The sequence below is a fragment of the Miniopterus natalensis genome, chromosome 21, assembly GCF_054644295.1.
Source record: "Miniopterus natalensis isolate mMinNat1 chromosome 21, mMinNat1.hap1, whole genome shotgun sequence".
NCBI classification, from domain to species: domain Eukaryota; kingdom Metazoa; phylum Chordata; class Mammalia; order Chiroptera; family Miniopteridae; genus Miniopterus; species Miniopterus natalensis.
In genome coordinates this window covers 13,492,566-13,507,655 of record NC_142101.1, presented here as the reverse complement: position 1 = coordinate 13,507,655, position 15,090 = coordinate 13,492,566, and the positions used below count along the sequence as shown (strand labels likewise).

The 15,090-nt window shown below is 48.1% G+C and overlaps 1 protein-coding gene across 1 annotated transcript in view; it reads right to left on the bottom strand.

Annotated features, from left to right (window-relative positions):
- TP53BP2 (tumor protein p53 binding protein 2) overlaps positions 1-15,090 on the bottom strand; it is a 39,596-nt gene that overhangs the window by 5,252 nt on the left and 19,254 nt on the right. Inside the window, exons 4-15 of the mRNA XM_087828853.1 lie at positions 11,850-11,932; positions 10,044-10,145; positions 9,020-9,194; positions 8,196-8,377; positions 7,485-7,649; positions 6,893-7,121; positions 5,569-5,676; positions 5,095-5,243; positions 3,921-4,380; positions 2,216-2,988; positions 1,346-1,483; positions 487-620 (exon numbers count right to left, since the gene is read on the bottom strand). Coding sequence (XP_087684979.1) covers positions 487-620; positions 1,346-1,483; positions 2,216-2,988; positions 3,921-4,380; positions 5,095-5,243; positions 5,569-5,676; positions 6,893-7,121; positions 7,485-7,649; positions 8,196-8,377; positions 9,020-9,194; positions 10,044-10,145; positions 11,850-11,932 — 2,698 coding nt within the window. The remainder of the gene's footprint in view (positions 1-486; positions 621-1,345; positions 1,484-2,215; positions 2,989-3,920; positions 4,381-5,094; positions 5,244-5,568; positions 5,677-6,892; positions 7,122-7,484; positions 7,650-8,195; positions 8,378-9,019; positions 9,195-10,043; positions 10,146-11,849; positions 11,933-15,090) is intronic.

Below are 15,090 nucleotides of genomic sequence, written 5' to 3'. Positions count from 1 at the left end.
ACATCTTATTTTGATTATGTAAATACTAAGCTTTTAGCCCGGCCGGCGTGGCTCAGAGGTTGAGCATCAGCCTACGATCCAGGAGATCTCGGTTCGATTCCTGGTCAGGGCACACGCCTGGGTTGGGGGCTCGATCCCCAGTGGGGATCATATGGAGGCAGCCGATCAGTGACTCTCATCATTGATGTTTCCCTCTCTCCCCCCCTCTCCCTTCCTCTCTCTGATAATCCATAAAAAAAACACACACACAAAAAACACACAATAAACTTTTAAACCTCCATCTGCTCCCAGAATGGGAGTGAGATGCCTGTTCCACGAGGACATATCAATTCCTCAAAAACGCCCACGTTCCCCCTTCGAGGTAACAGGCAGTGTGAGGACAGACAGGACACACTTCCTCCTACAGACCGACGGACAGCACCGCTCTCACTGCCTACGCGCAGCAGACACAACTCGGGGGTGAGCAGAGTTGCAAGGAAACCTCACCACCCATCGCTGTCGGCGGCATTTACGTTCACACCAAACTGCACCAGGAACTTCACGATTTCCGTGTGGCCGGCGCACACAGCGTTGTGGAGCGCCGTGATGCCTTCGTCGTTGGGCAGGCTCGGGTCGTCAACCTAGGCCAGCAACGGGAACGATGAGCTGCTCGAGTTTCCTGACACCTGAACTGTCCCTATTTACTGGCTCTTTGGGATCAGGAGAACAGAAATAGACTCGTGGTCTTTCTTTTTTCTTTTTAATCATAATTAAAACCTACAGGAGCCAAGAAAACAATACCTAGAACAATTGCTAGAAATAAGACAGGGGAGATAGCCACATTAGGTAGGCACTTGCTATAAAAAGGTTTCTTAAAAATTGAAGGAGAAACCAGAAACTCTATCCTTATAATCGTTTTTGTTTATTTATTCCCCCAGCTTCCCACCACAAATTAGTGTCTAACTGGAAGCGGCATTTTCCACGGAAGGAAAAAAAAAGGTCAACTAAAAATATGTTAAATTGTAGGCTTCTGAAAAGCAGGGACCGCATCTGTAATCTAACACTGTCGCATATGAATCCACACACGAGCAGTTTTTCAAGGAGGGTAGTGGTCTCCCCGAGAAAGGGAAGTGCTCTAGGGGAGACCCCAGTGAAAACAGAACCTCTGCGTTATCGAAATTTTTACAGTCCCACCTTTGGAACAGCAAAGCCCGCTTGGGAGCAAACTCGGGAGTTTCTCTCCACGACCCCGCCTCCCCCAAAAGGAAATTTTAAAAACTACAGTTTCTACGTTGCAGCTTCCCGATTAGAGCTTTCGAGCAAACTATAACACAAGGGCGTGCTTCAGAAACGAACTCCGTCCCACCTCATAAATAATCCTCTGCACAAGGTCAAATTCTCCCTCCAAAGATGAGTCCAGGAGTAAGGCGAGGGGGTTGAATTTCACCCTCATTCCGTGAGCAATTCGCTCGGAACCGGTTTTACGTAAGTTTGTCCTCTTGCCCTGCGGAAGAAAACGGTGGAAAAATAAGGACCCTGGTCTCAGCGACAGACCGACAACAAAAAGGAGCGATGACATCTCAGCCGAGTTGGTAAAAGACGCATAAGATACATACTCAGCACTTTATTACTAAAGTGTAACATTATTCAGAAAGGTGTAGAAACCACAACAGCTTAATGGGATATACCCACGTAACAAAGTGGAAGGAACGTAACTTTTTCAAGCCTAGTGAGATACATTTGTTCATCAGCAGGAACTGAGCCAAGGGGACCATGTCCAGTGACAGGCAGGCTTGTTTTCTGTCAAGCTCAAAACTGGCCAAGACTGGTCTTTAAATTATCTATTTAATATAGCAAACCCCACCCAGTTAAATAGGGCAAGAGCTAACCCTAACCCTACCCCTTCTCCTCCTTCCTCTCTAAAAATCAGTAAAAATAAGAAAGAACAAGACTCTGTTTCCTTCACGAAAAGGGGAGGGGGTTTGTCTGATAAAACAAAAATGTACTTCATACTGAGCATATTCATTTTTGACATTTCTAAGATCCACTGTGTGCCGAAGGAATTATAAAATAAAGAGGCAATCTGCAGGGCACGTGTACTACAATAGGCAATTTAAACACAAACCTTCCTTGCGAATGGCTGTCCGTTACTTGCAGGTGCCTCACTGAGTTTCGACGATCGCCGCCTAGGAGCGACGAGGCTCCCGAAGCCATCACGAGACACCACGTTACTTACCGGAGGCAGCGACACCTGCCCGGTGATCTCAGGCGGACGCATGCTCCCCGAGTCTTCCCCCGGCGCCTCTGGCTCCCCCGATGGGTACGGCGGTGGAGGGTAAGGGGGATACTCCTCCAGGTACACTTCGAGCAGATGGGGAGCCTCTGCGTTTGGTTCTTCCACATTATTCTGGAAATTCGGGCTGGCGTCTGGGACTCCCTCCGGCATATAATCAAGGCCCGGGGAAGGAGCCGGCACGTCGCTGTTCTCTGGGCTGGCGTTCCCAGCTTCCTCGGGGGACACTGGCTCGGGAACCAGAGATGCCACCTCCTTCTCGGGCTCCCCGTGTAAATAGGGGTTCTGGATGTCCACGGGGCTCTCGGAGCCGGCGGTCACCGGGGTGGGCTTGGGCGGGTAGGATGGCACCGAGATGGTCTCCATGGCAGCTATGGTGGTCCTCTGGTACAGCAGCTTCTGAATGTTCGGCCCATTGGGGCCCTCGGGCTCAGTGATGGAGCTCCGCTTCTTCAGCGGCCTTGGCGCGTTGGACAGTTTCTTCCGCAGGGCTTCCAAGTCGGCGTCGCTCTGGTTTCGGTAGGGATGCGACAAGAAAGGCAGCAATTTGGTGGGGCTGAGGGGTCGAGGGATCCTTTCGTTTTCGTGGCTCTCCTGCACTGAAGAGGCCGGCTCTGTTTCGGGCTCCGGGCCGCCGGGCTTGCCCTGGGTGCTGGAGTAAATGTTGTCCGGGGGCTGCTGCTGATTCTGGGCAGCAATCACAGGCTTGCCATAGACTAATCGGAAATGGAAAAAAGCTCTGATTAACGTTAACTAAACAAAACAGGCACGTGACAGGCACGGCTAACAATAATTAAAGCTGCTCTTAATTTCAGAGTTACTACACAATATCCTTCGCTACAACTCATTTTTTAAAACGACAAAGCAAAGCTTCCTGCTTTGCCTAATAGACTTACTATAGCCGATTGTAGCACGTGCCATTCTTTTATGTACTAATAAGAAAGAAAATGCTGCCAATTATAAGAAACCACTGGCTGTGGCATCCAAATTTAAAACGGCAAAATGCAAAAAAACTGAGAATCACTGGAAATTGGTAACCCTTTCGTGCACCCAGATTAAAACTGAACACACACTGTCCCATCTTTCAGAATCTTCCAAAGTAAATCCATATGAGAAATCAAATTTGATTTACAAAATTATTAAAAACACTTACATTTACCAAAACTATTCCCCTTACCGTTCTGAGTATATCAGTATTATCTACTTCCCAAATTACATTAGCAGTCAGTTTTTACCGAGACCCATGAAAAGAATAAGATATGCATTTATGTTCATTCTTTGCTGTCTGATTGTGACATTTTAGGCCACAATTGCACGCTCGCTTCATGACTAGAAAGCCATTTTCTTTCAACTGGAAGCTGGTGAACTTTATCCTAGCCCTATAACGACTCTTAGAAAGAACAAATGACCAGGTTGTGTACGTTTAACCTAGTTATCTCTTTGTGTTTTTATAGTTACCTAGTGGCTAGTGTGCTCATCAGAACAACTTAAACTACAACAGGGAGGGTTGTTTCTTAAAAAAACACCTCCATAGGGGCAGCAGTCCTCGCACCAAGGAAACACCTGGTCACGTCCTTTACCGACGGGTGACAGCTCCGGTGCGGGACTCACACCAGTCTCCCAGGCGAAAATAAGGCGGGAAGCTTACCGCTGGAGAAGTGCAGCCCTCGGGGCTGCGTCTTGGTCAGGGCGCTCTGCACGGCCTGCTGGAAGTTCTTCCCGGGGGCCTGGAGCTGCGTGTACATGGAGTAGATGGAGCTGGCTGCCACCGTCTGGGGCTTCCTGAAGGGGGGCAGGGCGGCGTCTTTGGACGGCTGCGGAGTGAAGGGCCGGACGGCGGCGGCAGGCGGGCTTTCCTGCTTAGAGCCCGGGAGGCCGGCTTGGTCCTGGCCGCCCGGGGGAGCGCCGGGGGCCAGCAGGACCCTCGGCTGCTGCCCCGAGGCTTTGGGTTTGTTCCCCACGGACGCGATGGCCGTGGACAGCTGCTGAGGATTTCCATCGGGCTTAACGTCTGACGGGGACTGGTTCGTCTGTCCAAAGTAAGGCAAATTAATCTGCTTGGGTTTTGATGGGACGGGAGGTGGTACTTTCACATTTTTATTTGCAGCCTGTAAGACAAACACACACGGAGCCAGTAAAAATACTGCAGAACTGGGGACACAGGACGTCCTACAAAACCGGACTCCACAAATGTAAGTGAACACTAGAAATACTAGTGCTGCATGTCTGAATCGTTCAAATTTGAGCTTTAAATCTGTGAAACGAATCACATTTCATAGGGGACTTCAGTGACACGGTACGATTCTCACCCTGAACGACCTCTTCTTTGTTACCATTTCCTGTCCTCAGCGCCCCCTGGAACCTTCTAACTACCTTTTTGTATTCAGACGACATCGATACAGAAAACCACCCGGTTCACTGGAACCTCATGCCATCTCGGCCCCTGTGGTTCGAAAATGCCAAACTGGGAGCACGCGGCCACAGCCGGCTTGTCTGAGGCTGGGATCCTAACAGACGAACCACCATCAAATCATCTGACATCAACTCAGCTCCAAAAGTTGAGGAAAGGAGGTAACGGAGCCGCACACATTCGAAGCCCTTCAACGCTCTCGTATGTTTTAGAGAATGACAAGAAATACGACCTGGGTGCAAGCACGTCAGCCATTCCCCACTACGGTGCGACACCCAGAAGAGACAGAACTGGTAACAGCAGGATGTGTAACACTTCCTAACCTTCCAGACGTATCTGGCTTTTTCCCCTGCTCTCCCTCAATACACTTAGAATTGCCGCTGAATTTTAAACCCGGGGTATTCTCAAGCACCTGAGCATCCCGCAGGATATCTTCACTGCTCTGGTTTTTCCTCAGGGCCCCAAAGGAGGGCGGGGCAGCGGACTGGTCCACGGTGTCGAACATGGAAAAGGGCCGCACTTTCTTCTCTCTGTCCCTCAGCGGGACGTCCCCATCATCGGCTGGAGAAGACGGAAGAAGAAAAAAAAAAAAATCACATTGATATTCAAACTGTGTATGATAAACTCTCGTGCAGAAGTTTCTCTCTCAATCTCTCTGAAACCCTGTACCCACGAAGTGATTCCGGGTTTTTAAACGAAGATGATTGAGGAGGAGCCCAAGCACGACAATGCTGGTGCTGCCCACTTCCCCGGCTAAGTGAAGGCGCTCTGGAAATACCGTCCCTGGTTTTTAACACCCTAGAAAACAGACGATCTAGAAAAGAGCACGAGGCCCCTTTTACACGGCCCACGGAGGAAGTTCGGGAGCCGCGCCCAGGGGCCTCACCTGGGTCTGGAGAGTTCCCGGAGCTTTTCGGGACAGAAGCAGAGGCTTGGCTCGGGAAAAGGTCTGCATTTGGACTCCAGTCAGGGCCGAGTGAATGGATTTTTGAGCCTAGAATAGAGAAGAGGGACCACAAATAACCCGGCATCCTGAAGAGATTTTTAATGATTTGTTTTGCTGCCTAACAAGTGGAACCTCTTAAAAACAGCTTTAAATTTCAGATTCAACCATCCCAAATCAACTTATTTAGAAAATAATAGATTGTGTTATTTCTAATTGAAGATTTTTTCCCCCCCCTTTCTCAAACAACTTAAAATTAATCGTGGGAAACAGAAAGTCTGCCAACAAGGACACATTACTCTTGGCTGGGTAAGAAAACGTCACCGTCACACCCAGGAAACGGTCCCTAATTTAGCAGACGGGGGCCCTAGGTGAATCTTACCTAACGACACCACAAGTGCCCACGCACTACAGAAAGGCAAAGACGCAGATTCTGACCCATGACGTCGACCAGTCTTCCCCAACCCAGTGGAGTCAGGTTTTTGCTACACTGACATTTAAGTTTGAAACTTTCTATTTTTCCTTATAGAAACAAAACGAAAGCACCTCTACAATAAAACCCACCAGGTACCATCGCTTCGCAGTGGCAACTATGGCAAAATAATAGTTGCAAAGTTAGCAAACCTGTGCCCGAGCGCGGTTAGGAAAAGAGGCCATGCCGGCTGTTACTGGTTTCTTCCAAGGGTTGGAAAAATGTTTTTACCCCGCTTTTCCCATAGCCCTCCCTTCCTTTCCCTCCTGTTACAAAACTCCGGCTTGCACGTCCCCCTGCATCTAAGGCCTGCCCAGAATGCGAAGCTCAGTAACGCAGGAGCCTCCGCGAGTCTCACCTCACCTCCTAACACGTTTTCCTTCACTCTAGAAATCATCGGCAGGCACGTGCTCAAGCGTAAGCACATCTGATGTAAGCACCGTTTATCAACGGTGGGCTTGCCACCTTGCGCTCGGCAGGGACCCCACCCCGACCGCACACAGAAAGAAAAGCTCTCAGCTACTGACACCGACCACAATTTCCTTACCCACGAGGAAGAATTCACAACAATTTTCAGATTTGCAAAAATAGTACAGCCTGTTTCAGTTCCTGAATGGAACGGAATCATTACTTAGGGTTAAGAAACTTCCTGCCCCAGCAAAGAATCAAAGAGGTTCTTAGAATTTAAACACAAACAGGGATGGGGAAGACATCGGAAAGCTCATACTTGGGGACACACCGCAGTGAGGGCGGGCGGAGCCGCCTGTGGAAGGACCCGAACGTGACTGGTTTTACCTTTAGCCTGAGCCGAGGCCCCGGATCTCATGTTGGGCAGCGTGTGGACTTTCATGGGCCCCTCCACAGGCTGCATGGCCAAGGGCCCGTCGGGCAGAGCCGGCTTCACCAGCAGCTCCGGCCGGGACGGCATCCGGGGCATGGTGGACGACTGGATGTAGGGACCCACGGCAGCCACACGGCTCGGTGCTGACACCCCTTGCGGGGGCAGGTTCCCATCGGGTGACACCTTAGGAGAAAGCAGAGGTCCTTCAGGATCCCAAGTCAGACTGGATCAAGCTCAGAAAAGGCCGTGAGATTTTCATAACGTTTCAAAAAAAAAAAAAAAAAGCCAGCTCTAGCCGAAGAGTCTACTAGAAACATCCCAAACAAAAACACCGCCCGCAGAACTTTCCCCCGTCCTGTGTTACAAGAAAACCGGAGCTACGCGGCTGCTTGATCAGCACGCACAAGAAGAGTGGGCTGTCGCTGAGCTGCCCTGGCACCGTCTCTCCCCAGAGGGCACAGTGTGTACTGCCCACAAAGATGCCACTGTGGGAACGGCCCTCACGGGGCCGGGGCAGCCCCTCCCGCCGCCGGGCAGCCCACTCACCGGGACGTTCTCCTTCTGCTGCAGAGCCGCTTTCTTCTTCCACAGCCGGTCCCTCAGCTCGCTCACACGCTTGTCCATCACCGCCACCTCCGAATTGCGCTTGTTCAGACACTCCCTCTGCTGCTGCAGCTTGGCGTTCTGCTCCTGGTTCAGCTTGTTCCTTAACTGAACAGAAGGGGGGACACCCAGGCGCGCTCCGTGGAGTCGCAGGGCTCGCCACCGTGCACCTTCCAAACGCGTACGGCCCCTCCGCCCCCCACCCTTCTCCGAACCTCAGGGTGGCTGTTTCGGTTTTTTGTTTCTTATTTTTAAATATGTTTTTATTGATTTGGGAGAGGGAGAGGGAGAAACATCGACCGGTTGCTTCCTGCACGCACCTCGACCGGGGATCAAACCCGAAACTGACCGGGAATCAAACCAGCAACCTTTCAGGGCACAAGACGACACCCAACTGAGCCACACAGGCCAGGGCTCATCTCGAGGTTGAAAGTGCAGTGAGAGGCCTCTGGCTGTGGTTCTGAGGACTGCCTCAGATTTCCGGTGTGAGGGACTGTAAATTTTATCCTGGGTTCTTGGAAGCTTAGGTCTGCCTCCCCTCCAACCCCTTTAAGGAAAAGACAGGGAAATCCAGCACTTCCTGCCACTTCTAAGGACAACTCCGTGTGCCTGGGGAGGGGGTTTCACTGAGCCTCACAGCAGCCCCTGGGGTACCTGCAGCTCCTTGTACAGACGATCGAGCTCGGCCACCGCGGACTGGTTGTCATGGTGGCCGTCGATCCTGCCGTTCTTGAGCATCTCGAGCTGCCTTGTAAGCTCCTCTACTTTTGACACGGCCAGGACGAGCTCCCTCTGCTTCTGCTGGAACAAACTATTCATCTGTTCAATCTCCTCCACTGGAATGAAAAAAAAAATAAGAATGGACCACTTCCCAGGCGACCAGACTTCACAATGAACTTTCTAACGAAAAGCAGAGGAATTTTCCAGAAACGTCCTAGAGCCAACCTATTTATTTTATGAGCAACTGAAACCAACAGAGACATCTCGAAATATCTGTGCCTCATTCTGAATGAACGTTTAGCACAATTTGTATGATGAATACAATTAAACATTAAACTCCATCCATTTCTTGAGACTTTTTAATCTGTTTTATAATGGTAGGTGGAGCTGTTAAATCACTAACATTTTAACTTAAATGGTCTTATAATAGATGGAGCTAGGAGATGACTAAAAATCCTTGCCTTCACCTAATTTTCAGTCAGAAAATAGAAAACAAATTACTACTACATTTTCCGAAGGTAACTTTAGAAGCCTGTCTACACGTTCAACAGCTGGATTCACTCAGGGGAGCCAGCGGCATCAACACTACAGTGAGTTTTACTCTCAAAAAATTCTCTTAAAGTTACCCACATACAAAGTCTCATCTCACTCCTCTTACTACAAATCTATATAAACGTCCTACACAGGTGTTTCTTTAACACCCACACAGTGTCCCGTGTGGCCTTTAGAACCGAAATAAACTGGCGGGTGGGACTCACCGAGTTTCCCATTGCTTAGTCTCTTCTGTTCCACGTGGCCTTTAAGCGCTCTCACTTTTTTCAGCTTCGCTTCCTGATTCTCGGCGATTTCTTTTAGCCTCTTCAGCTTCTGCTGCTCGGCAGCCTGCTGCTGTTGCCGCTGATCCTGCTGTTTCAGAAACTTCAAGCGCTGTTCCTAGAGATGAAAGCCACGATCGGGCCCTTTTTAGCTATGAGACTGTGGGCAACTTGCATAAGCTCACCAAGTACGCAAGTCTGTTTCTTCATCTATAAAATGGACGACCAATAGTAACCACCTCACAGAGCCACGTGAGGGTTAAATAAAATGTGAAATGTAAACCTCTTTGCACCTTACATAGTCAAAAGACACTCAGTAAACACACTTAGGGCCAAAGCACTTCTTACCACCTTTAGGAAACTGCATTGTACAGCTTAAAATTTTCTTCTATTATGTTAAACATTTTACGTAAAACTGAGAGATCTACACAATTTATAATAAAGAGTACACTTCCCAGATTAATGTGCCTAATGCATATAACTAACACAGAAATCATTTCAAAGTAAGACCCTAAGGCTAGAGATTTCTTCTGTTAACCTTCTTATTTGAATTTATGTCTCTGCCACTCAAGGAACGATACCCTCGCGGCATCACCCAGGAGCTTGTTAGCAACTCAGAATTTCAGGCCCCACCCCAGACCTACTGAACCGGGGCCTGCATTTTCCACGAGACGCCAAGGTCATTCATACGCACACAATATGCATAAATTCATACGCCTACTGAAGTCTGAGAAGCAATGAGACGCATGATTGTGAGAAAGCCGGTGTCTGCGTGCAGAGAAAGCCGGGGGAGAACTCCATGGACGGCACTGGAGTAAAGAGGAGATAGCACCGCCCAGCGGGTGACTTTGGGGCTGAGAGTACACGCTCCTGTCTGTAACTGGCTTAATAATGAGGGTAGAGCGGAAGCAGCTTTGCAGGTGCACCAGCAGGAGCGGCCCCTGAGGCCTTTCAAACCGGACGCTACCTTAGTGGCCAGCATCTGCTGCTGGGCCTCTATCTGCTGCTGCTGGCGAGAGGCCATTTCCTGGAGTTCAGCGAGAGTCAGGTCCATCCTGGGACTATTAACCTACAAACAGAAAACACAAGCAATCCACTTAACACAAAACAATCACGGAGATTTCTCCCCACGAGGTCTGTCTATGCCATTTGTAAGCTTCACCTGAACCAGTCATGTCACAATTATTCAGCCGGTTTCCCCCCCCCATAATATTAAAGAGACCATTGATTTTTATAGACACCCCCACATTGACTTATTATTAGGTTAAGGTGTAAAACATACTAATATACAGACCAACGCTCTTTTATTTTAAGTGGTAAATTTAAAATTAAATAGTTTCTATAGTCAGTGGCATAAATGGAACAACTTAGAAATACCCTGTTCTGTAGTTAATTTATATTAGGAAAGTAGTGTTTGATCATATTAAAAAATGATAGTGGGGCATTGGTGGCAAACCTATGGACCACCATTAAAAATATGACACTAGCATTAAAAAGTTCAAGATACACTGGATCATCAGGAACAAAAAGCGAGATGTCTACTCTCAGAACATCTTCAACGTGGTCCTAGAATTTCTAGCCAGCACAATAGGACAAGAAAGACAAGTAAATTGTATCCAGACCAGAAAGGAAGAGTTTAAGCTGTCACTAACTTATAGACAACAGATCATCTATGAAGAAAATCGCATAGAACCTGTAAGAAAACTATCAGAATAAATTACTCAGCAAGGCTACAGGACTAAAAAAATCAATCATATTTCTATATATAGACAAAACCAGAAATGGAAAAAAATTTCAATACTGGTTACAGTGGCATAAGAAAATCTAAAGTACATAGGAATAAACTTAACAGAAGATATGCAGGGCCTACACACTGAAAACTTCGACAGGCTGCTGAGAAAAAGACGACCTAAGCAAACGGCGAGACACAGCCTGACGCCCGTGACCCGAAAAGCTCGATGCTGTCAAGACGGCAGTTCTCCAAACTGATCTATAGACGCGACAGAATCCCAGCCAATATTCAGCAGCGGGCTTTTCTGTATAAACTCCTTGAGGGCGAGGAGGGAGCCCAGAAGGGAAGAATTACAGAAGGACACAGGGAAACTCTGAGGGGGTGACAGACATTTTCCTGATCTTGGCTATGGTGACGGTTTCAGAGGTGCGTGCAATATGTCAAAACTTCTCAAATTGTGCACTTAAAATGTGCGTCGTTTGTTGCATGTTGATTATACATCAGTAAAGCAGTAAAGCTGTGGTTTTAAAAAAAAAAAAAAAAAATACCCAGTGAAGGGCAAAGATATGTTGTGTCAAGATGCATTCAAATCCTGTTAATGGCGAAGACCATCCTTGCGAGTTTAGATAAATCTGGATTCTAGCAGGAGCAGGCTGGGGAAAGGCAATTTAGCTAACCCCCAGCAGAATTAAAAATTCTGAGCTCCGAAAACATGTAAAGGTGCCCCAAAGATACTTGCTGACATTCGTATGCAAGAGCCAAAGCATTGCTGTGTAATTTTCCGTGTTCTAGAAGCATCTCAGCGACAAATAAAATCACCCCAAATGAAATATCCCTCACGCACGCTCTCCATTTGCTTTGTTCTGAATCTGTGGCATATTCGGCATCTAATTTCTTTCAACAGTCAGCATTGTAGGCATGATTAAAATGAACTTTCTGTGAAATATAAAATAACCTTTTTCAAAGGGGCCACTGGTATAGTACCCCACTGAAAGCAGCAGTGCCTGGTACGTGCTCAGCGGGGGCAAGAAGGTCACTCACCCCGTTCTCCGTCCTTCGATGGTCACCGGGCACTTTCACACCATTTCTTTTTAAAGTTGGATCCTGAGGCCTCGGTCCGCTCACTAAGCACAAAATTCAAAAACTGGGCATTAAACCAGAGTTGCCAGGTACTCTAAGTGCCAGTTCATTTCTTGGTTCTGTCATCACGGCCCTTTGATATTTTTAAGTTGGAAGTAAGCTTCAAACAAGCTATTTTCTAACAGCGATGGCATTAAGGTATCAAAATTCAGCCTGTTTTAGAAAACCGTGCTTGGGACAGGGAACAGTGAGTGACCTTTAGAAAATACCACGTGCTAACTATTCCCTAGGAAGGCTGCATGATTCAGAGACCAGAAGAGGGGCGAAAAAATTAACAAAATAAATGTACTTCTGATTATGGGTAATTCGCACCATTCGCTTACAGCAGCTCCCCCTAGCTCTCCATTTAGCTCCTCGGTGGTGAAATCACGAATAGTTTCGTTGAAAGAGTTAAGTGAAAATTAAATCAATCCATCCTTGTGTTCATTAAGAGTGTTTTGTGACTTATACGGGAAGGAAGCAGTTGAAAATACACGTGGTATTTTGAATATTTGGCTTACAGAGGACATTCTGTGGTAATTTATAGGTACTATGAAGTACTTCCCCATTTATTTAAGTAAAAAACTTCCGATTTCTTAGTCTGGGAAGGTACTAACTGGAAAGCACTGTATTCTGTGCTTTTTTGGCTAAAACTAGTGTTTCAAGCCAAAATAGATGGGTCTCTCAGTATCACTTAATGTACCATAAGGGGGACATAATCTTAAACTGATACATCATAAGAAACAAACAATATCAACAAAGAGAATTTTTAAAATACGTGAAATTGAGCTTATATGTGTACTTCCAGAAATTAGAAAAATTAGTAAATTACCTGAAGAAATTTTAGATTAAAATTTCTTTTGAATCAAATCTCTATTGCACTTGCCTTGAAGCTTAGCACAAATTCCCATGCCAATAAATATCCTCAGAGCCAGGTATCACACTTATCCCTAACCCTAACGTGTTTTATTTTTAAAATACTGTTCAGCCCTGGCCAGTGTGGCTCTGTTGGCTGAGAGTCATCCCATGGACCTAGAGTCACCGGTTCGATTCCCGGTCAGGGCACAGGCCTGGGTTGCAGGCTCAATCCCCAGTAGAGGGCGTGCAAGAGGCACCTGATCAACGTTTCTCTCTCCCTCTCCTTTTTTTTTTTTCTAAAATCAATAAAACCATATTTTAAAAATCATAATAAAATAAAAAATTAAAACATTGTTCAATTCTCTGACAAAATAGCTCCAGTAATGTGTCCCATTATTTCTGCAAGAAAAACAAATCTGCCATTTAGGATCAATTGCTTTCTTTGCTGCCTCAAAGACAGCACCCAACCACTTTCTCCTTGCCAAGTTCAGTTCCACAGTTAGAGAGGCAAGAGCGTTAAAAATTATTCCATAGACATTCTGGGTCCCAGGTCCTAGTCAAACTGCAAGAAGAGCACGGTGGCAGCCTCCTGCTCCGTAATCTAGATGCCTTCACTAAAAAGGTTAATGACACCCGATTCAAGGACACTGACAGGCAGCCCTGTTTTACCCCAATTCAAACACTGTGTGGCACTGGTGTCTTGTGACGGCGTGAAAACAGCTCCTTTACCTCCCGATTCTATTTCTCACGTTACAGACACACTGACACTGCCCAGGGCGCTACTGAGAGGCTGGTTAATAATTCACCCAGCACCACCGGGAGGACAGGTGAACTGGTAGGTGAGCGGGTAAAATCCAGCCCACGTGTTAGAATACGTGCAGCCATGTCAGCAAAGGGCAGAATAAAAATGACATGCAGGTGCCGGTTTAAAACTTCAGAAAAAGACGGGTAGGGGGGAAAATACGTGCTTATTTAAATTAAACCCACAGGCCCCAGTCACACCGCAAGGCGTGTGGGCCAGCCCGGAGGAGGTGATTCGAGCTCCACTCCTGGCTCTGCCTCTGGGCGTGTGGCCCCTGACAAGTCATTTAACCCCAAGGTATCAGCATTTCTCATCTGGAGAGTGGAAGAGTCCAGACAAGTCAATTTTGGGGGTTCCCCCACGGTCTAAATTTAATGATTTCTCATTGTTAGGTACCATATGGGCATTTGCATTGGAGTGACAAAACTGAGATTGTATAACGTCCAATAATTAACATCTGTTACCCACATTCTTGCAACCAAAAATTATATGCGGAAGTCACAAACCCTCACTTTTCCATTTTAAAAGTTCCAACATTCTTAGAAATACTTAGTAATCCGCTTCCACCAGTGGCTTCCCACGGACCTCGGGCTGGAAACGGCTCATGGTCCCACATCCTACGAGACCTCCAGGGTCCCAGGGGTTCTGTCCTCAATATCTAGCGATGCTTTCAGCACGCTATTTCTCCGCGGTCATGCACTGCCTTCTACCCTTTCTCACTGTCATCTACAAACTCCGCTCACAACGCTCATCGCTAGAGGTGACCACCCGACTCCCGTGTCCTCCCCACTCCGGGTCCTGCCTCCATCCTGGATGACTGTCCCATCCACAAGCGAGGCCCTCGGTGCTGTGGCTTCCTGGTCCCCACCCTAACCCAGGCTCACTTCACGACCAGCCAGACACCACGTCACCTGGAAGGGCTCCACCTCTGAAATCCTACATCCAAACAGTCTCCTCTGTGACCACAGCTTCCTCTCACTACACCCCTGCATCGACCTGAGACGTCGCCTCTGAACGATGGCAGCCCTTCCCCCCAGCCCCTCCTATCCTCGCTTCTTCCCCACCAGCTTAGCTGCCATCCTGCCAATACCCTCTGTCCGGGTCCCACTGGCCTTCCACTGAACTGCTCTGGGATAACCCTGACCTTGGGTCAATTCAACCACCTTTCCCCCCTCTTACAACCCTCCGGGCTGGAGGCCTGTCCCCTGAGGTCTCGTGGTCTCCGTGATCTCTCATGGGGGTCCACGGGCCTCCCTGGAGCCCGGCAGCCTGCTTCCCCTGGGGGGCTCTCTCCTACTCCTCACAACGGCTCAGGCTGCCAATCTCGCCCCTCACTCTCAGACGACTGCCTCCTACGTCCAAGAAAACGTGAGATGAGAAGTTCCTCCCTCGATGGCCCCACAGACACACGCATTCCCTTGCACCTGCGACAGTTTTCTCTGTGTGTTCCTACCCCGGGAGAGGCTCCCTCCTGCCTCTCCGCCAGGGCTGAGGGGTTCACCC